We start from the raw sequence: 23,295 nt of genomic DNA on the forward strand, positions 1-23,295 counted from the left end.
ATGTTGTGAAACCTGACGGTGCCTTTTCATCTAACTTGGGTTTTTGTTTGTGCCTTGGTCATCAGAAAGGCAGAAGTTTCACTTTACTCCCAGTATCTTCATTTTCCTCATCTTTTTTTTTTCCTGGATCACCTACCATTCTAATGTTTGTGCCTAAGATCTGTTTCTTAAAGTGTTGAATCTGAAATTGTTTCTTATGGGGTTTTTATCTTTTTTTTCTGTCAACCTCTGTTTTGTCTCCAGCCTGCTCCCCAGTCCAGAGCTGCAATCCAGACATTATCTATCCCTATTCCTTTATTGTTAAAAAAAAAAAGGAAGGAAAAAAGAAAATATTTTACAGTTCAAAGTCTCTTGAACTTGTATTAGCATTAGTTTTGGAAGTCTTGAGTTTCTACAACATTTCGAAATGGAAGGGTGGTGCAGCTGGAAAAAAAAAAACAAACCTAGAGAAGATTATGTGCGTAAAGTGTACAGTTAAAAAAAAATACAACCAACTAAAAAAGGTTAAAAAAAAACAAACCAAAACAACCACAGAACGTTTTCTTTCTACTAATCTTATTTCTGTTTCTCCCCCACTCCCAAGAGCTTTGCGAATTTGTAATTCACTACTTCCAAAGGTTCTTCAAACTTGTTCTACTGGTTTTCAGAAGCAGACAGACTTGTTTTTCTAAGCTCTTCAGCACACCAACCATCAGCTGGGGTTGATGGAATTCCACCCGAAGTCTGGAAACATGGGGGCCTTGCACTCCATGCTAAATTTCATGAGCTTGTGGTGCGCTGTTGGGAACTAGGCGAACTACCTTCAGACCTTCGTGATGCAGTCATCATCACCTTGTATAAGAAGAAAGGTACTAAATCAGACTGCTCAAATTACCGTGGTATTACTCTGCTCTCCATTGCTGGCAAAATCTTGGCAAGAATACTCCTGAACAGACTAATACCCGCTATAGCAGAAGAAATTCTACCTGAAAGTCAGTGTGGCTTCAGAGCCAACAGGAGCACCACAGACATGATATTTGTTCTCAGACAACTGCAAGAGAAGTGTAGGGAACAGAACAAAGGTCTCTATGTAACCTTTGTCGACCTCACCAAGGCTTTCGATACTGTGAGCAGAAAAGGTCTTTGGCAGATTTTGGAACGTTTAGGTTGTCCCCCCAAGTTCCTTAAAATGATCATCTCACTTCATGAGGATCAGCATGGCCAAGTCAGATATGGCAACACACTTTCTGAGCCCTTTCTAATAAAGAATGGTGTGAAACAAGGCTGCGTTCTCGCTCCTACCCTATTCACAATCTTTTTCAGCATGATGCTCCAAAGGGCCTCGGCAGATCTCGATGATCAGGACGGTATCTACATTCGATATCGTACTGATGGAAGCCTATTCAACCTAAGGCGACTGAAGGCCCACACCAAGACCCTAAACCATCTTGTCCGGGAGCTGCTTTACGCTGATGACGCCGCCCTTGTTGCCCACACAGAAGCAGCTCTGCAGCATTTAACATCCTGCTTTGCAGATGCTGCTGAGCTCTTTGGGCTGGAAGTCAGCTTAAAGAAGACAGAAGTTCTCCATCAACCTGCACCTCAGGAAGTCCCCCATCATCCCCACATCACCATCGGCCAGTCAGAACTCAAATCAGTCCAACAGTTTAATTACTTAGGCAGCCTCATCTCCTCAGATGGTAAGATCGACGGGGAGATAGATAATAGGTTAGCGAAGGCATATAGTGCCTTTGGAAGACTCCATAAAAGAGTATGGCGTAATAAACACTTGAAGAAAAGTACCAAGATCAGTGTTTACAGAGCCATAGTGCTGTCTACTCTTTTATATGGTTCCGAATCATGGGTCATCTACCGCCACCACCTGCGTCTCCTAGAACGCTTCCATCAACGCTGCCTCCGCACAATCCTGAACATCCACTGGTCAGATTATGTGACCAATACATCTGTTCTAGAACAAGCAGCAATCACAAGTATTGAGGCCATGTTACTGAGAACACAGCTGCGATGGGCAGGGCACGTCTCCAGGATGAAGGACCACCGCCTCCCTAAGATCCTGCTCTATGGTGAACTTGCCTCCGGCTGCCGCAAGAGAGGAGCTCCGAAGAAAAGATACAAGGACTCCCTGAAGCAACAACTCAGCCTCGGGCATATTGATCACCATAACTGGTCTACTCTGGCCTCCAATCGGGAGGCCTGGAGACAGACCATTTATAACGCTGCTGATGCTTTTGAGAAGGCACGCAGGATCACTCTTGAGGAGAAAAGACAACGCAGAAAGAATCGAGCCTTGCAGAGTATACCATCTAAGGAGTCTTTCTGCTGTGTCTTTTGCAACCGGACGTGTCTGTCTCGTATTGGCCTTTTTAGCCACCAACGCGCTTGCATGAAAAATGGGTAGAGCCCTTCCCAAATCTTCGTTCGCGAAGCCTAGCCATGATGACATGATGACAGCACACCAACGAAATTTATTTAATTTATCATTTTGCTTCTACAAAAATCCTGGGACGCTCCTTGAAAGGTCCTAAATCACTCTGTTGTATTCTATGGATATATTCAGTATGTACTCCACAATACTTTAATTACCTAGTATATGAGTTTGTGCTAAAATGAAGGCACTATTTAGCAATCGTGAAGACCTTGATGCAACAGCTAATGGAAAAGCACATTATCATAAATAATGCAGCCGGCTACGAGGGGAGCAAATTTTAATGAAAATCCTTCCCTTGCTGTGTCACAAGACAAAATAAAGGGTGAGAGTTGTCACTTTGTTGTCCTGGGTGGAGGGGGCTTCACAAAGGCCTCTTAAAGGCATCCTGGAGCAAGTTCCACCCTGCTTTCTTCCACCTTAAAGTTGTCCTGGAGCAAGTTCCACCCTGTTTCCTTCCGTATTAAGGTCCATGTTTCCAAGGGGTTGTAGGGACCCAAAACCCAAAAGCTCTGGGGTTGCTTTAACGTGCTGGAAGAGAAGGGTGTGGGATACTCCAGTGGAGCCCTCGGAGCTCTCACAGTCTTGGAAACACAATTTTTGGGTCCGTGCATACCCTGAAGGAAGGGGCGGGGGTTGAGGGGGAAGGTCAGAATTGGTGCAACTATTTGGGGAGGCTGTGTGTCCTCTGTCCCTATGAGGTCTGTGCTTCTTGAAAAAAAAAAAAAAAAAAAAAAAGAGGAAGAAAATAGGGTTTTAACGTGAGGGCCCGTGCCCCTGGGCTGGGGTAACCGCGTTTTCGCCTTCAGGCAGAACCTTTTCCCCTCAAGTTTACCGCTGTGGAGCGAGGCCAGGAAGGCGCCTGAGGGCGCGGCCCCGCCCGGCGCGGGGGGCGCTGCCGCCCCCTGCAGGGCCGCGCCGGGAGGGCGCGGGGGGAGCGGGCGGGCGGCCCGCGGGGCCGGCACAAAGCCCGGGGCGGCGGCCACGGGGAGCCGCCCGTCTCTCTCCGCCCCGCCCCGCCCCACATGTCCCCGCCGCCCGAGGGGAGAGGGGCGGGCCGGGGCGGGCGGAGCGGGCAGCGAGGGAGGCGCCGAGCAGGGAGAGCACCGGGCGGGCTGAGGCAGCCGCGGAGCGGGGTGGCCGCGGCCCTGGCACGGCGGCGCCCGGGGGGCGGGAGCCCAGGGGCCGGGAGGAGGAAGAGGAGGGGCGCGGGCAGCGGGGAGAGGGCAGCGGAGCCGTCTGGAGGAGCCGAGGCGGCGGCGGAGGTGAGCGGGCTGCGGCGAGGCCCCTGCCCGGGCGGGGCTGGCACCGATCCCGGGGCTCGGGGGGTGCCCGGGGGTGTGAGCGGGGGCAGCAGCGGGCACAGGGCGTGTGGCGCCGCGCCGGGGGGGCGAGCAGCAGGGGAAGGGCTGGGGAGGCTTCCCAGCTGCTCGGGGGTTTTCCCAAAGGGAGGTGGTCGCGCTGCCAAGCGGCTGCTGAGCCGCTCGTGTGAGGGCTCGGGGCGCGGGGCTCAGCCCGGCCCGGGATGGAGGGGCTGGCGCGGGCGGGGCGGTGGCAGCGGGTGTCACGCCGTGACCCCGGGGCTGCCGGCGCTCGGCTGCCGCGAACAAAGAAGTGTGCGGGGAGCAGCAATGCCCTGCCGCTCGAAACTCCCGAGAAACGCCCGCAGCCGGCGATTGGGAAACGGGGTGAGGAGAGGAATCGGTGATGGAGCCTCGTCAGGAGGAGTGTTTCTAAGATGAAAGGATATATTCAGTTCTCCTCGGGAGAGAATGTGGGTTTAAGGCCACTGTCATATCTGTTCATTGTTTATTGTTATTTTTCTTGCATGTGGCTAATCGCACCTCGTAACAACGAATTTTCTTTAAAACAGCTTTTTAGGTTTAATTTAACAGTATTAGCAAAAATAAGGAATAAGAGCTCTTGACTTTACTCTTTGTTGTCTGTATTTGCCGCTGACTGAATTATGACTTGCATGTAGGGTTAAAAGTGCTGTCTCCTTTATTTCAGAGCTCTAGGGGAAGATGTTGTCTCTTCTGACATCTTGCGATTGAGATACCTGAGAACAGGTTCAGTAACAATCCCAAGTTCCTGAAGAAGACACGAATGTATTGAAATAAGAAGCTGTAAACATTTTTTCCCCCGCCGTCTATACTGCATAAGAAACCGTAATCTGAAGCACTTCTCGGACACTCTCCCAGATGTATGAAGTCTGCAAAGCTCGCTGTCCAAACTGGCTGTTTTAGTCAGTGGTACTTACCACATTTGTGGTGTGTATACAGTACTCTGAAGAAAAATCACTTTCTTTATAAAATTCCCAGAAGGAACATTTTGTTATGGACAGCTTTTTCTGGATGTATATCCAGGGAGATTAATGCCTAGAGTTGAAAGGCATTTAGTATACACTGCAAAGTTGGCTTTCCCTCAGTTTTTCCAGATGTATTATCTCCCCTGTACACTGGGAACACGCACAGCCGCGTAAGCTACAGATGCAGCCATGGAGCTGTGTGAACTTGTGAGCCACACGAGAGGTGTTGCAGAGCGCTGGTACCAGACACGGCTTCACGATGTCAGCTGAGCTGTGATTGTGCCATGCTGATCACAACAAAGCACACAAATGGAGTGACACCCTTCCTGCCAAGAGGCTGTTAAGTTTTACGAGGAAGGTTAACTGATCTCCGTAACCTCTGTCAAGTTCTGTGCGAGATGAGCGTGTGTCTCCCTGCTCCGGGATGTTGAAGATGTGCTGCTGCTTATGACACATCCAAGAGAAGAAGCTTTGTAAAATGGCTCAAACCAGCTTGCTGCAGGGAAAGCAGTTCTACTGTAGGGAGTGGGTTTTCCACAAGCTTCAGCACTGCCTCCAGGAGAAAGCTAACTGCGGTGGTAGCGCTGCCAACAAACCATCTCTTGTAGCGAATTCTGGGAATAATACCGGTAGTGTCTCTGGGAAAGGAGCTGCCTGGGGTGTATTGTTGGTAGGAGGGCCCGGTAGTGGGAAGACAGCCCTCTGTACTGAGTTACTGTGGCCAAGCTCACCTGCAAACCTCCAGAGAGGCTTACATCGCCAGGCTCTAGCCTTCCACTTCTGCAGGGCCCAAGACTCTGACACACTCTGTGTTGGAGGCTTTATTAGAGGTTTAGTCACACAAATCTGCCGCAGTGGACTGATCCAGGGATATGAGGACAAACTAAGAGATCCTGCTATTCAAAGTCTCTTGCAACCCGGGGAATGTGAGAGGAACCCTGCTGAAGCATTTAAAAGGTAAAAACAAATTATAAAAAAAACCCTATCACAAATAAAACACAAAGAAAACAAAAAATATCTGTTGTTTAGTTCTTCCTTCCAATGAGTCTAAGATGCAGATAGTTTAAAACATGTTTGTTTCATGGCTTGTTATCTCTGTTCAGAGCTTGCAGACCTACCATGGAAAAATCTAACTTTGTAGTTATAGCTGACATAAATAAATATTTACTTTTAAAACAAAGTTTAGTATTAATAGTGAATTTATTTACATTTGTATATTAATACCCTCAATTGTAACTAGTGTTTTGGAAGGACTTTAAAGTAGTTGACTTCAGAGTGGAAAATACCTAGTCTGTGGCCTTCATGTGCCATAAAGGCAGGGCAGTTGTCCTTCACAGACCTGAAACAGACTTTACAGGACCCTTGGAAAAGCTTCCAATAACATGCTCTGTCTAAGAGGAAACTGGGCTAATGGATCTCTGGGTCTGATCCAACACATCGGTTTTATATTGGTCTAAAAATATGTGGTAGGAAAATGCCAATTAACTCCTTATGTTACTTTTCACAGTATGCACAGATTATGTCAAATCTTTATTGCCACTTATTTTATAAGTACTTCAAAGTGTTGAGCAGATCAGAGATTGAACAAGAAGGCTCACCCTGCCCCTTAGAGGGTTTGTCAGCTGTCTAAGCTGAATGGAAAAATATATATTTCTTAATTAGTGTTCCCTAACAAACCAAAGTCTCCTGAATGTGTCACTGATAATTTTGTTTCTGTAAGCATAAGGATGTGTATAAAGATCTATTATGTGTATATAACAGTGTATGTGCACAGAACAAAGTACAGTCTTGAGCACAGCCTGTTCACGTGTGTCTCTCAGTCTTTATCCCTTGGGCTAACAATGAAGGAAAATTCGGAAAGGATAAGGCTTGTCTTCATCAACAAAGATTTAGTTGCCAGTATAGAACTTTTCTGGAATATTAGTTAAACAGAAATTTTTTAGTGTTGTGTAGTGATGTAACTTTTTGTGGTACTTGAGGGTTTATTGGCTGATGTTTGCAGTATAAAAAAAAATCCTCTCCTCATTTTTTTGCTTTCCTGACCCTTAAGACTGGGGAAAACAAGTACTGAGGTTGAACTGTAGTGCTTGCTCTTATTGTCCTGGTGGTGTAAAAGAGCCTTTTAGTTCTGATGGCTGTTATGCCTTTGCCTGCTGAATAAACAGGATGCATGTCTACATTGTTCTCAGTGTAGTGTCTTAAATAGTCTAAACCAAGACTACTTCTGGATTTTTTTGGTTTTTTGCTAAGTGAATATGCAACTTCTAACAGCTATTAAGGCCCTAATTTCAGAAGTATTAAACCCTCTTAATTTCTAATGAGTAAAAACTGGGTGCAATTAAGTGTCTATAAATGGAATAGCAGACTGGCCATCTAGCTTTAGGCAGTCTTTTAAAATCATGAAAGTGAATTAATCTGGTGAGTAAAAGCCTGTTTATGTTTAAAAGTCTATTACAAGGAAATCTTACTAATTTGGCACAGGCAAGTTCTCTCAGCTGGAATCCTTCCTCTGTTCTAAACATGATTGCCTTACTCCACAGAAGAGGAGCTAGGTAAATGTCTTTAGACAAAAATGCAACCTAGAAATAGAAAATCCAGAAGATACTTGTGAGTCAGAGTCAGCTTTTTAGAGCGATTTTTATGAACACAGGGTTTAACGATGGGCTCTTTGAATATTTAGGTCAATATACAGGGTTCTTGGTTTTGTGCTGGAACAATCAAATGTGACACAACATCCGGTAATAGTTTTTTCCTACTAAAATTTTGCAGCAGTGATTGTGAACAGTAAACAGTAAAAATACTTTTGGTGTAGTACAACAACTTCAGTTGAGGGGATTGGTTTTTTTCTTTGGCCCTTCACATATTCCCTTGCTGCCCACTTACCCTGATCTCCTGCTCTCAAAAGCAGCTGTGGTAGATGGTTTCCATTCTCATATTTCAGATTTAAGGGAGATGAGGTGTTAGAGACAAGGTGCTGTGCTGGGAATATAAGTTTTCAGCACTGTGGCAGGGGACCAGGAGGTGGCTGTTGACAGCAGTACTGCGAGCTTGTTCTGCTGGATGATACAATCTCTTGTCCACAAACAAGAGGAACTTGGCAACCCCCTTCCCACCACCAAATGCCTCCTTCATTTGTTAACTGAACTTTTGTTAATATATAAAGCATGCAAGAAATATTGAACAAAAATATAAGTTAGGATGTTTCATGGTTTCTAAGACTTGCCACTGAGCACTTTAGTCTTCTGCTCTGATGTGTTTATATATAGTTTATGTTGAGTGAAAGTTGTTGTAACATGAAATGAGTTCTAGAAAGACTTGACAGTCAGTTGATTGCCTCTTGCTTTGTGTAAAGGCACTGAAACGGCATAAAGTTCTTGTCTCAATGCTCCATCGATTTTACCTTATTTTGGTTTATTCAGTATAAGAGGGGAAAGATTTTTCTTTAAAGGCATTGTCAGATTTTTGCTCTGCTTTTCACGGCTGCTCCAGACTCAGCCATGTATTCATGGCCTAAAATGGAAAGACTTCTCTTCATAAGTGCTAAACAAGATTACACCACTCTATTTTTGTGCTAATTGTCCTGGAAATAGTGAGAAAGAAAAGCTTCTTAATGTCTTGTGACATGCGAGTTTCTAAACAATATAAAGTTTGTTAGCTAAAATAATGAAATCTTTTCCTGAATAATGTTTTTAAAGAGTTTTTTAGCAATCCTGATGGTCATAGTGATGCATGTGCAAGCCACGACCTGGAGAGTTAAGATGTTCTCCTCCTGTGTAAATGTCTTATCTTAAAAACGTCTTATGCATTTATAAACTTAATGTGCCCTAAAAATTCTTTCGGGGGCAGATGTTGCAGATTTGAAGAGCTGGAAGGGCTGAACTTTACAAATCTATTTAAGAAGTATTTGTTGGTGCCCTGACAGCTGAGAGAAAGAACAGCTACTTATGGTGCTGCTTCTGAGGCACTTCTTTTCTCAGTCACACAGTACTGGAGCAGAAAGGAATCCTAAATTTAAGGGAGGATGCTGAAGCCTCACATTCAAATTTGAGGTGAAAGTGAAGCAGAAGGAAAGCCAAAGACTGTTACAAACTCCTGAAGTTAAGAAGAAATGATGTGTTAAATGGAGAGAATTTAATTCAAAAGGTCCATTAGACTCTTTTTCCCTATTCATATAGAAAAATTAATAATCCAAATTTTGCAATACTATCTCTAGGGTTTGATTTTGCTGCAGCAAGTTTATATTTCCAGCGATTGGTGGGAATACAGGCAGATACCAGTTATCCAAGGCCATGAGGACCTGAGGAATTCTGATATAAACCATGGATAATACTGAAATTTGTGTAAACTAGGCTGTAGAAAGGCATTTCCCTTATGTTCCTGGTTTATGTTTTTCAGACAGAGGAGGTGACATTAAACATCTTCAGACAGTAGGGAAAGGCATAATTCCCATGTGTTGTGCTGCAGTTCTGATTATTGATGGAAGGCAGAGCTTGGTTGATTCCCAGCCCAGAAAGTGGCTTTTACTGAAAGTGTGGGCATAGTTTACCCTGCAGAGCTGGTTTGTTTTGCAGGCATTGCTCTTGAGTTTGAAAGATCCATGACAAGAACTCCTGGGTCAGTTTAGAGAATTTAGAGATGGAATATGTCTGTTAAATAACATGTTTTAAACTTACACTAAACTCACCTTTAGTGTGTGTTGCTGTACTGCAAACTTAAAGCAAGATTTGAATTTTGCCTGGGTGTATTGCTGAAATTAATAAATCACCAAAAAAAGGTGAATTTCCACATCTCCTAGCCAGGTTGGTGCAGATGGAGCAGCTTTGCTCTCACTCACAGATGAAGGTTCTTTCCATCTTCTGCATGTCGTTTCAGGAAACTTCAAATCTTGTAAGACTTTTCACATACCTCTCAGATACTGAATTTGGTTCAGTGATTTTCAAGTGTTTTTTTTGCTTATGAAGTATCCTAAAATTTTGTTACTAAAGTACTTCTGATACAATTACTTTTATGGAAGAGGATCTGATCAAAGTGATTTTTATTGAAGGAAAAATGAAGCTGTGAATTCAGATTTCCACTTATTTGCATTCCCATGCAAGTAGATGTCCCTGATCAGTAGAGACCCAAGAAAAGAAAAATTTAGAAGAGATAAAACCACAAAACAAACAGAAAGAGCTGCGGAACAAATCTGTGATTACATAAGAACTTCATAGAAGTTTTCTCAACTTTGGCAAAGAGGATGGTTCATCCTCTTTACCAAAAATGAGTATAGAGAAGCTATGCCCTTTTTTTTTTTCTTTCAGAAAGGACACCAGGTTTTGTGCGTGCTAATGCAAAATTCAGTGTAAAGCTTTTCTTCTATTTCTAACTCCCAGTCTCTTCTACTTGTATTTGGAAAGGGAAACCCCAGAGAGGTAACCAAGCTGGGCAAGGTGACAGGAGGCATTCACACCAAAAGTTTAAATTAATGGCAGTAAAGGATTTTTTGATGTTGCAGTTTCTTCGCACTTCAGTGCCCTGTGAAGCTGAACTATGTATCTGTGGTGTAGCTCCTATGTTTGCATGGACAGCAGATTTGCCTTGTAAGTGGAATATGACCAACAACATTAAGTGATACAGAAAGCAAAACAGTTTTATAGTTCTCTAGAACATGCAAGTATCTGTAGACTTGATTGTAAAAAGTGTGAGAGGTCACGTAAGGTTTTCTGCTGACTGCAAGTTTGAAGCAGGGGTTTATGTTGATTAAATTTGAAAGCCTTGTATGAGTCACTCATTTGGATAGCGTTAAAGTGCAACAACTCTTGTGCCAATAGCTGTTATCTTATGTAAAGTTACTTCTGCCTGTTTGGTGTTTTGTCTTTGGCAATATGATTGGAACCTCATGAACAGCAGAATTCAGAGTAAAAACCTGTGAGTGTCAGCCAGTGCTAAAAAGCATTTCATTCCTCCCAGCCCTTCACCTGTATTGCCTTTCCATGCTACTGAGTTACTTTTTTCTTTCCTTGTTTCCCCCAAGAGTTGTGTATCGCCAGAAAGTTGCAAATTGTAGGTGATAGAGCTTTTACTCTTCTCTAAGTGATATAGGGAAACAAGTTTTAATTCAAGGTCTGGATTGTTTGTGTGACAATGTAGAAAAACACAGGTTTGTCCACCAAATGTTACGTGACTTATCCTGGAACTTTCAATCTGCAGTATTGAAATGCCATTTTTCTTGCTGTTTATTAGGTGTAGATGAAGGAACAGGTTTAGACGTTGAGTTGTATACGGTAACAGATGAAGTGTGAAGAAGCTGTTCTTTTTTAGAACTCCTATCCATTAAAATAATAATGGATTGTGTGGGCTTTATTGAACAATTAACTAGTGAGCTTTTTGCTGTTTTGGAGTAGCTTATTCTTAATTGCAAAACCTTCAGTGTGTTTTGGAGTAAATTTGAGATGACTTAGAGTATCCTGACTTTAATGGGGTTTTGATATTTTACCCTACAAACTTTGAGTTTTCTTTGCTAGTGAATTAACCACCATACGTGTTTCTGCTGCTGTTTGCAGCATCCAGGTTCTGAGACCACTGAAAAGATAACAGAGAGAGGCAGCATGTTGGACATAGAGATGCCTGAGCTTGAGCTACTGGAAACTTCAAAGCTGTTGGGATTTCTCTCAATTTACTCTATAAGACAGTAATTCAGTATTAATCTTTTATAGGTAGTAAATGTCTCAGTTTTTCTCCCCCAGATCTCAGATGTCTGGAAGTGATCTACATCTTTTCTCTAATCTCCTTTCTTCTGGAAAGGGCTGCTACAAAGCTTTTCCCTCTGCTTCCACAGCTCCAGTGCAGTCTTGGTAGCTGTAGCTTTGCAGTGGTTACAGGGAAGGTGTGAATGTAGATCTTGTCAGAGTCTCCCTAATGTTGTAGAGCTCCAAATGGTGGAAACAAAGCCAAAGACTAACTGTATCCCATGTCATGCAAAGAAAGATCGGAATGCAAAATAAATTAATTTACAAGACCCTCTAAAGAAGAAAGTTGTTAAACCTCCAGTGTGTTTATTCATTTACCACATGTAAAGTTCAAATGTGCAAGTGACTGATTTGAACCTTGAGAAGGTTGGAAGGGGACCTCAGAAAAATCAAGTCCAGCATCTCTTTCCCCAGGCAGGAGAAACTGAGTCTGGTTTTGAGAGATGCTCAAAACCTCTGCTCTTATGCTTCGCAATTCTTATGGGAAAAAAAAGTCCATGTGTCTAACCTGAGTTGTTTTTTCCTGCTATAATCTAAACTTGTTAGTACTTACGGTGCTCTGCAGAGACATGGAGAATAGAGTCTTTCTTTCCTTTTTGGGACAGCTTTTTACATGTTTGAATATGGCTTTATTCTCTTTCATCTCATCTTGAAATTAAATAATTCCAACTTGTTACTTTCCTCAGAGGTCACACCTAAGAATGTGACGTAAAAAAATCCCTTAGCTAAGAAAATGTTTTCCATATTTAAAGGAAACCAGTGTTTTAGATGTGTAAATAGGCAACATTCTACTTCTGTACTTTCCCCGAATCTTTTCTATTCCTACATCTTTCACTTATGCTTGACTAGAATCCTGAAGCTATTTGGATCCTAGCTCAGAGGAGCTTGATCTGGTACAAGATTGAATTCTCATTTTAGTAGGAGTCATAACCATTTTCAGTTAAAAACCATCTCATTTCAGTTAAAAGCAAGTTGTTTTATTTGTTTATGATTTATTTTATACTCAAAAATGGTAGAGGCAGGACACCAACTGAAAATTATACCAATTCATGGGCGAGATGAAAAACTATTTCTGTAAGAGTATACAAAAGGGATTAAAAAGAATCTGCCAACTCAGCCTATATTTCCAGCTCAATGAAACTGGAGTTGCAGAAGGTAAATTCAGTCTTGTGAGAGCATCTTGACTCTCCTGGAGCTTCTGATTCTGAGTATTTACACGTAATGTGTAACTGGAGCTTTCGACTTTTAACTGATGCTGCGTTTCATAGAAAACTCTGTGTTCTGGCGTTCTCCAGACTATTGGAAAGTTGAGCATTGCCTGAAGCTTAAGTACTTTGTGGCATGTTTCTCTTTAGGCTTTTCCCTTAAATCTGTGAAGTTAACGGGTCACATAGCAGCAGTTAGTGTTTCTGCAAGAGCAAGTTGTATGTTCCTCTTTCATTGTATGGAAGCACAGCCTACAGACTGAACATAATACCATTTAAGGTTTTAACCTTTTCAGATTAAATTACCATAAGAAAGTTTCCCTAAGGCATTTTAATAATGACAACTTACATAGACCTTTTTGTCTTCTACTTCTATAGGCATTAACATTTTGCCTTTAATCAATGAGGCTCAGGCTTAAACCTTACAGGTTTTCCTGTAAGCTGTTTAGTTAGATGGACCTTCGTAGCAATTCTTACTTGTTAATTATTTCCCTTCCCTTCAGTTTTCTATGCACATGTTCATAGCTTATGCAAGGGTTTAAGTTTCTTTTCCTTTCTTCTTTTTCAATGAAAAAATGAAAAGGATTTGGCAGATTGTGAAGTAGAAAGGACTTAGTGTGTCTCATATACTGGGAGAAGATAGTAGTATTGAAATACTGCTTCCCAAAAGTGTTAGTGAAGCAATGACTTGAAGAGGTTTCAGTTTCTTCTGTGTGATGATGTCTACAATACACTGGGAATGGTGAGAAATCTGTCTTTGTTTAGGAGCAGGAATGTTTTGAATAGTTAATGCAAAGATGCTTCATGATTGAAGAATTACTGCTCAAAAACAAATAATCGGGCAAAAAAGGCAAGAAAATAATTATGTTGACTCAAGGGCTGAGTTGTATGTAGGTGTTCAAAGGTATTGCAGAGGAGGTGCTGCAAAGAATGGAGGTGGGTTGGTTCCTGGCATGCTGACGACGTCAAAGTGTGATGAGAGCATGAAAGAAGAACTGAAAATGAGATAATGAGAAGGCAGCAACTGGGGACATTTACATAACTGATAAAGTGAAAGGGGCAAACCAATTGCAGTCAAAGCCCTCTATGCTGCATGTTTGCAGATACCTTCACACAAGAGAGGACCAAAAAGTCTTGTAGATAGGCCTTCAGGCTTCCTGGCTCAGGTGTGGATGCTGTTGTTTAAATTGAGAAAGAATGGGAATAAAGGATCATATGTGAGTGGATTATACGGACCATAAACAGTGTCTTTTCCTTGGGGTTTTTTCTTTGTCATGTACTAAGAAGAGTCAGTAATACTGGTGATTGTGTGAAGAAGGGGAGATGGGCATCTGGCTGCACAGATGCAAGACGGTGTGCTAAAGATCCATGATATCTTAGTACCCAAGAGAAGGAAAGGGGGCATGGTGGCATCATATTTAAGGTTTTTTGCAGTGTCATGGAGTCGTCCTCTAGGAAACAGAAAACTTCAGAAGTTCTAGGTTGGTTAAGGAAAATACCAGCAGTATAGAGATGACATTAACAGGAAGGTAGGAATGAAACTCATGAGGAAAAATTGTTAAGAATGGGATTACAGCATGATTTCCATCTTAGAGCAGTTGATTAACAAGTCTCGGTTTTAACTACATTGGCTCTTCTGCAGCAATAGTGAACATGATACAATCACTAAGCTGTCTATCCCTTTTCTACACTTTCCTGGAGTAGCATTCAGCAGGACACTGGAAAAAAGCTCTGGTAATAGGTAAAGTGCATCTGATCCGTGGTGAGAGAAATTGTGCCCTGTCTGATTTTGGATTACTGTAAATTAGCAAAGGAGTACCAACTCTGCCCAGTCGTAACAGATGGAAACTTCATCAGTCAACAGCACAACACCATAAATCATTCTGTGTGTCCATACTTTTTTCTTTAGTGCTTTCGTCTATTTTAAAGTACGATAAAGTTGTCATCCACAGTAAACATTTTCTGTATAAATTGTGGGGGGAGGGGAGAGGAAGATGTAGTTTGTCACTTGTTCTAGTGTAGTTAAGGCTAAAAACAGATCTTACTAAACATGAAGCTATGCAATCAGTTCCAGAGCTAAATGGTACAGGGTAGTACAGGGTAATGGAATCAGGTTCACATGTTGCTAACCTAACAGTCTTTTTTGAAAGTAAATTATGGAGAAGATGCAGAAGGGATCAGTTGGAGATTTACAGTCAAAACAGAGAAATTATATCAGCTTGGGGCTGGGGGGCAAAAAAACCAAACCACAAGATGACTAATATGGCCCCAGATTGATGCATGAGGAACATATGCTGTGGATTCTGCTTTGGGGAGTATGGGAGAATAATTTTGAGTGGGACACAGGAGAGCTGCTCCATCTGTTGCCTCTTCAACTAAGACAGTGCAGTTAAAGGTTAGGATAGTCCATTTTACTTGACAAAATAAGGTGGAAAAAGATACATGGTAACACAAACATAGGGAAGCTGTCTCGATTGCTTGACTAGGAAGGTAATATCTTAACAGCTTTTCATCTGGTATTTGTGCGGAGGATTTTCTCAAGATGAGGTTGGACAGCATAATCCTGCAATCAGTTCAAGAGTTGAAGTGTGGGGTGCTTTATGATGATATGCAGGAAATGAGATAGGCAAGTATAGAGCAATTTGATTAGGCATTGATCAAGATTTCAAAATACCTACTGTTGCTTAGCGTGGTTCCTCCAGGCAGGCAATTCAGGAACCCCCTATTCTGAGGGAACAGCTACTGCAGCACCTCTTCTTCCTCCTTCCCAATCAGTAATGTTGGGGCTTATTCCCTTTGGAATCAGATGCGTAGGAAAAATCTAATTAATTTGAGGATTGTCAGACTGAACTGCAGTAATAATGGTGATTTTTGCATCGTGTGCATTAATCTACTGTGTTCTGTTATATGGTCATGGAGTAAGTGAACATAGGGTTGGTCAGACAGTAAACTACCATATAGCCTGACAAAAGCCACACAATTGAGTGTATTCAGTGCAGTTTTCTACCTGTCTCATCCGGGTGGGTTTTTTTTGTTTCCTTTTCTAGTTAGCATTTCTCTCATGCCAGCAAATACAGTCATATACCTGGAAAGCAATATCTGTTCCTTGTTGTGTTTATGTGCTCTACAAATCGAGACAGAGAAAAGAAATGGATTTTTGTCTATCTCCAAAACATTGGATAATACCTACAAATTCAAATGCCCGTAAAGCTACAAGAATTTCAATTCAGTTGTGTACTGATGTGTTCAGATAACACTGCTCATAGAAGCAGCTACATTTTTGTTTAACAAAAAAATATTATTTTTTATATTATTTTTATAAGGAATCAGGTAGTTAATAAGGAAAGCTGAAAAGACTATGTATATATATTTCACATGGCTGTACCTTTGGTTCTTTGTAATACATTCTTTGCATATATAAACTTGGTAGTTTTCTTATTGTGGTACATGTTGCATTTCAATCACATATTTTTGAATATTACGAAGTTATTATCTGAACTTTACAAGATGGAAAATAAGATACAGTATAGGCAATTCATTTCTACTAATAATAGTTTTCAGTGATGCTTTCATCTCATGTATTTGATGTAATATGTACTTTCTCTGACACCTTTTTTTTCTTTTAAGGAAAGAAGTGGATTTGTGGAAACCAATAGTGAAAACTTAATTGATGCTTAATAGAAAGAAAAGGATTGATTTTGACCGTGTTAAAAGAGCTCTGAAACAACACCTGGTGAATGGCAAATTTGAGGTGTAAATATAAATAACAGCAGCTTAAACAAACAGCTCAGAAACTGGGGGTGGAGGAGGAGGGAAAATAGGGTTAGTCATATAGGTCATGGGATGGACAAAGAAGAAGATAAGTGAGTGAGTAATCAAATGCCTTAGGTGTTTTCATACTAATGGAAAAAAGGTAAGGGGTGAACAAGCAGAACTGGAAATATTAGTATGCGCTGAAGATTGAGTTAAATGCTCTAAAAGATCTGTCAGGATATCTTGTATAACTGGTATGTTTAAAAAAAAAGTAGTTTGTTTTGTACGTAATGTGCTTACTTGTATTCTAGAATAAGCTAAAGAAATTAAAGCCGCTGAAAAATCAGTGATTAAAAATATATGTATAAAAATATATAAAACATATATACCATACGTGGGGATAGTTTAACGTGGGATTTCTACTTAGTTTGTTGTTAAGTGTTATCTTTCATGGACTGTAAATAAAACTATCCACCAACTACCTATCAGACCGTCTTGCATACCTAAAAGTTTGCCTACTTTGTCCAAGTGTAGTAGTTGGCAACTAAGAGAAATTCCCACACCGCTAAACCATGTCTTTCCCAAAATACAAGTGTTTTACTTCACCAAATCTGCAAGCTCAAGTAAACTAAGCTGCTTTAAGCTATCAAATGAAATTATCCAAGGCGTAGAATTTGGATGATAATGTCTACCTCGTTGAAAAATTTGAATAACAAAACAAACAGGAGATAAACATCAGCTGGGAAAGCAAGATATAAGCAGGAGTCTGCCAGTGACCATACCACTGATGTCAAAGAGGAGAAAATAGCTAGTGGGAGGACATAAATTTGCTTCAGTCAGATTGGAAAAAGTCGGCTGAGAAAATGAAAGAAGTCTTTTGGAGACAATGACTATGAAATGATCTTAAATGTGTTGGGTTAATGGTTGGACTCAATCTTAAAGGTTTTTTCCAACCTAAATGATTCTGTGATTCTTTTTTTAGAAAGGGAGGAGAAAGAAGGACAAACTAAAATCGGTGGGCCTGGAGATACTGGTGACCTCAGATAATTTGTGAGTAAGATCTCATGAAGACAAGTATAATGAAAGGAATTAACTGAAATGAACACTGGGGTCTCAAAGCAGTGTATTAAATGTCCAGTTCAGTGAAACTGAGCTTCTCTTCGTTTATGTGTGAAACGCGAGCAGGAAGACTGGAGAAAGCAAATAGAGCAGCTACTAAATGTGAAAGTGAAAGTCTCATGTAAAAATAAGGGCAAGACTGAAAGTTCAGGGTGCAATAATCATGTTTCCCGTGAGATGTGTTTTGTTTGGTAATAAGAAATAGTTTCATACCATGCTTTAGCAGAAAGAAGACAATGTCCACCAAGTGCTGGTCTGCTATTCATTGGGGAGGGAAAAACTGGTAGCGGTGGGAAAGCTAAAGTGTTCACTACTTGTGTACATTACCCTTTCTTAAAAAACAGTCATTTTGCAGTCAGCTAACATAGTTAAAACTAGCAAGAAAGACAGAAGATTAAAGAAAAACATAGCCCAGTCAAAAACTCCAAAACAAACAAAGAGAAACCCAATAGAATAGGTGCGATGTTTTCAAACTGTTACTGATTGTCTTCAAAGGACAGGTTATCTTTATCAGGATGGCTGAAAATTCAGACTTGAAAGAAGAAGTTGCATATTTAGTGCCTTGCTTTAGAAAGGGACAAAAAAGACTGGGGAACTAGAAGCCTGTCAATTGAAATGAAAAATGCCGGGACAAATAATCAGCCAAACTATTTGCAAGCATCTGGGAGATAACAAAGAGTTGAAAAACAACTACCAGGGTATGACATGGCTTGGTTTTGATAAATTTAATCTAACTTGTTTGTAAGAGTCACAGTACTTGCAGATAAGGGATAACCATAAATGTCATCTTGACTCCAAGAAGGCTTTGCTGACATGAGACTCATGCTAACAGGCTGTGTGCAAGGTAGAACTATATTTGGCTATTAAGAGATGAGTAACTGAACTTAATTATCCTAGCTCACTTTCAAACTGACACAGCAAACTGGTGGTTTCACAGAGATCTGTCTTTTCTCAGCCTGTTCCTTAATGCCATCAGCTCACTGAGTGGAGGGAAATGGTTATAAATTTTGGATACTACTGGCTTCCTTGTAATGACCCTTGTGTTACCCGTGGGGCAAGTTATAGGGCAAGAAATACAAGTTTGAATTGCAGGAAAACACGTAAAATTGGGAAACTTCCCGGTTACAAGAATATTGAAGCGCTGGAATGGATTGCTTAGGGAGACAATAATGATCAGTGGAAGTCTTTAGGAATGGCTGGACTTGTATCTCTCAGGGATGACAGATGTAGAGCCGATCCAGGTGTAGGCGGGGAAGTGGACTAGGTGACCTCTCCATCACTATAAAACAGACCTGTGAGAAGTTTTGTAGAATACATTGCTTTTTCATATTATGTGTTTGGCAAAAATGTTTGTATTGTTTCTCCTGTGATCTCCTCCTCTTCGCCTTTGGGAACGCAGAATTTTGTATGGTAGACTTGGAGTCGTTTAGAACATATTGTATATGTTAGCATAGATGGCAAGTATGTTCTGTTTAAAAGGCAGTCAGTCGATCTGCTCATGGTAGCAGTTGTGAGTGGTTTTCAGCCACAGTTGTCTGTCCTTTATAATAGCCAAGTTATTTGCAAACTGTTCTGGGCACAGTAAACTATTACACCAAAATATTTGCTCTTAAGGCTATTGTTTTCTGAGGTTTCAAGCAAATCCCACCAGTAGATCTGCGGGCAGTGCTTTATAGCCAGAAATCACCGACGTATTTGTATGAGACTGTAGGAGGTCTCTAATCAATACACAGGGTCCAGTATGGCCTGTTTCTGTGTGACCAGTGGCTCTGGTTCGACGATAAACTCTGCTTTTGTCTGGCCTGATGCCCTGGAGGTGGCTTTTGTGCTCTCCTGGTGGGGCTACAAGTCTGCCTTACAATTGCAGATAAAATCCAGGTTGCTACAAGACATTGCAAAATCAGGTATTGAGTTGCACAAGACTTGCCTGCTGTTTCTAATTCACCGCTTCTGAAAAGGCCAGGCCCTTGATTTACATCTGTGTACTTCACCTCGAGCTTTCCCAATCGGTGATTCTCGGGGTGGGCTTTTCTTTTCTTTCTGCTTTCTGCCTCATCCTTCATAAGATTAAGCGTGGTTGGGTAGAATTGTTAAAGCCAGTTTGTTGTCCTGTGCAACCTGCAAATAAATAATTTACAAAAAAACAATAATCTACATTACTCTGTAGCCCATGAGTGTGTCTTAATTCCTATATTGCACTTTGTCAGAAAATCATAATCAGTTGCAATACACTTTATCATGTTGAAAAATAACAGAACAGGCCCCTCAATAACCTGATCAGATCTGTTGGTGTGTACACAAGTGTACACACATCAAACTGGGTCACTTCACTTTTGCCTTATGTTCTATTTTGCAGCTTTTCTAAGTGTAAAATGGTTCTGTGCTTCACAGCCCTTGTATTTCTTAAATATTCCCAGTTAGTTAAGGGTCTTGTGTGTGTGTTTTTCAGGATGTTATTACCAGTCTGAGCAGCTGAGCGATTAGTAAGAAGCAAAGGCCTGTGTTACATATGTATATAGTGCCGAGAATAGGGGTGGTACTGTACAGAAAGCAGCTACTGGACTTGATAATTAGTTTCCCTTTTAATCATTAGCCAGAATGCGTTATAAGGCAGGTAAACAAACTGTTTACTGTAAGTCATCCATTAGACGTAAATGCCTTGTCATAGGACAAAATAAAACTCACTCCTCTACAAACAGTGCTATGAGCAATTTGTAAAGATGCTCTGGTTTTTCTTTCTGTGTGAATACAGCTGCTGAAAGAGGGTAATATTTCATAGCTGAATAGCAGGAATTGTCAATTTTATTAGAAGTTAAATTTACCTTTTCATCTTTTATTGCGACCTGTGCCCCGTATGCAGTTTGGAAAACAAAAGAGAAAAATGCAGCTATTAGTCTAAGTCTGTCTTTCCTGAAGCTTCTACAGTCTTTAACAGCTTTATCTTCACTGGCTCCATGCTTTTAAATGCAAATTGGGAACTGGGGGTGGTGCGGACAGACAGCTTTAATGGATTATACTCCCTGCTAACCAGCCCGTGGATTGTTACAATATACAAATGAATATGTGTCTGTAAACTCATGAAGAGGAAGGTGGGGTATTTGCTCTCGCTTGTTAGAGTTTTTCAAGTACAGATAATTTTAAAAAATCTGGAGTTTTGCATTTTTGTTTTCTATTCTTAGGCATTTTAAAGTTTTTAAGTTTATTCCATAAGCAGTGGAAGTAGTGAAAACCCTGTTGTGTATAGATTTGTGCCCTTGGGCATCTCTGTCCTAAAGTATCCTGTAATGGCCTGAGCTCCCCTCAGAGCCTGTTTAACAATTCCTTTCCCTTTCCCTGTCATGCAGCACCTCCAGCTCTTCACTGCCCTAGAGAGCCTTCTGCTTCCCTGCCTGTCCCCCAGCAGTGGGCTGGGGAAGCTTCTGCTACACCTGATTTAGAGCTGGAAGAGGCAGCATCAGGTTTCCTCTTAGTGGTTAGGATCTTTGTTAGGTCTCAGTGTGTGATTTTTAGGCAAAAATCCCTCTGCGTGTTATGTTGCTGGCAAAAATTACTACAACATTATGTAAATATAGTTGGCTTATTTACAGTCTCACCATGTACTTCGTTTTCTCTATTTTCCGATACAATTTAAAGGGAAATAAGTGTCTTAAAAATTGCATGCTAAAGGGCTGTAATATATCATGTTGTAAAGCACTTATAAGAAGGAAGATGCTTGTTTGCTTTTCTGAAGATTGAGACAAGTGTCTGAAGAATTGTCCATTTTTTTTATACACTAGAGGTAGTTAAACTCTTTATGAATAAATATATATGCACACAAATATATCCATCCGATATATATAGGTATACTTCTCCATTTAATCTTCAATAATTTTTTAGATCAAATGTGCAAATGAGCAGTTTCCTTGTAAACTCTACGAGGTATCTACATCTTATATGGAGGACAGCACTTTGTTGTCTGCATCACATAGGGTAAACGTTTTATGAGGGATTTTTGGCAAATTTTTGCAAATATAATAATCGGGTAAAACCCATTGTAACTTTGATTGCTGATAGCAGTGGGTCAGCTCCATCATGTTGCTGGTAGTCACCAAATGTAGGTATTACAAATACATTTTTTTTCAGCATATGTTTACAGTCCTAAAGGAATTGCTTCAGTTTCAAGGAATTAGAGTCCTCATGGAGTTTGCAGCTGTTTTCTGTTATTCCGTGTGATCACCTGCTACTGTTTCTTGTGACTCAGAATAGTGGGGTTAATATTAACTTAGTTGTAAATATTACATGTGAACTGTCTCACCTGAATATTGCTTTCCTTTTTGAAATGCAAATAGTCTTTGGGTAAGATGATGTTCTGGGGGCATCTTGGCAGGGAGTTGCTGGTGAACTCAAACAGGAGAATGCCAATTTTTAACATTTTAGAACTCCCCAAAACAGAAAGAAGCAGATGAGCTGAAGTCGAGCTTAAGGACGATGTTACCTGACAGCAGTAAAACCAATTGGAGTGTTTAGCACCATTTTTAAAAATCAGTTTGGGATGTTTAACTTGCTTTTCCTGTGCTCATGTCCTGTAGTGGTATCTTTTAACATGCAGCATTTCCAGTGAGAGATGCAAAATCAATGTCACATTCCACCTTTGGAGGGAATGCAGGGGGTGTGCCCACTTCCAGAATTAATCCTGAAGCTGCTTCCCTAGCTGTACTTTACAGAGATTATTTCCTCCAAAGAAAAATGTTTGGAGGCAACTCATAGTTTAAAATGAGGAGGAAAAGTTAACTCTTTACTAATTACAGAAGGAAGAGGGGAAAGAGGTTATTACAAACATGACAAATAGCTGGTGAATTTCCTTAAGGAATCCGGTGTAGAAGCATTTGTGGAAAAGCAGGAGACTGTGTGTGGAATAATGATGTTGTCTGCTTCTTTACAAACTTTCTTTGGAAAGAGCAGCATTTGTAAATTCCCGATGCAGACCTCTAGAATGGTGGTTCTTGCCATTGGCAGCTGTAAGTGGAATACAAGTGCTGAACTATAACCTAGTGGCGAGAAGGTGACTCAAAAGGCAGTTTGTTGAAGCATTGTTACGCTGATTAGAAAAAGAAACATAAGAGCTCAGGAGTAGCAGCAAAGCAGATTTACAAATAAGTAATTTCCATCATGAAATTTGAAGTATTTCATGTTTTGCTAAAAGTAGCAGCACTTGGAGTTTGACAAATTGGGGATTGATTATGTTTTTCTTTAATTTTTTTCCCTTGCTGCTTGTTGCCTGCTTAGGAGATAAGTTTGTGCATTTGTTCTGTGTGTTTGTCAGCAGTAAATGCCGGCAGCTGGGTAGAGAAAAGGAAGCCCTTGTAGGGATAAGCTACGTTCACCCTCTATCAGCCATCAGACAGTTCAAGTGGGGACATAATGAAATTTCCTATACACCAGAGGCAGCCAAATATGAGGAACACATTCATGAGAAACTAGGATTTATAATTTCTTTTGCTCCTAGAGCTACTCATTAATTGCTATTTGATGTGTATGTGTTTGCTTTTTTCTTTCTTTTTTTTTTTCTTTTTAAAGCAAGTATGTGCATTCCACTGTGACTCTTTTCAGCCTTTGTGGACAACACTGCTATCTTTCTACTTTGCTCTGTTGTGTCTTCGTGTTTGTGTGGATCCAATCTGAAAATCTCAAGGACAATCATAAGCAGAACTGCAGCATAGCCTGTGTATATTCCTTCCATGTGTGGAAAATCATGTTTGCATGGGTTCAGTCAACTCA

At 41.0% G+C, this 23,295-nt stretch overlaps 1 protein-coding gene across 1 annotated transcript in view; it reads left to right on the plus strand.

Annotated features, from left to right (window-relative positions):
- The first annotated feature begins 3,615 nt into the window (after positions 1 to 3,615).
- ANKRD50 (ankyrin repeat domain 50) overlaps positions 3,616 to 23,295 on the plus strand; it is a 40,810-nt gene continuing 21,130 nt past the window's right edge. Inside the window, exons 1-2 of the mRNA XM_027689997.1 lie at positions 3,616 to 3,690; positions 4,436 to 5,690. Of these exons, the coding sequence (XP_027545798.1) occupies positions 5,212 to 5,690 (479 nt within the window). The 5' untranslated portion in view covers positions 3,616 to 3,690; positions 4,436 to 5,211. The remainder of the gene's footprint in view (positions 3,691 to 4,435; positions 5,691 to 23,295) is intronic.

The sequence above is a fragment of the Neopelma chrysocephalum genome, unplaced genomic scaffold (genome assembly GCF_003984885.1).
Source record: "Neopelma chrysocephalum unplaced genomic scaffold, ASM398488v2 Primary Assembly neopelma1_79, whole genome shotgun sequence".
In the NCBI taxonomy this organism is placed as follows: Eukaryota; Metazoa; Chordata; class Aves; order Passeriformes; family Pipridae; genus Neopelma; species Neopelma chrysocephalum.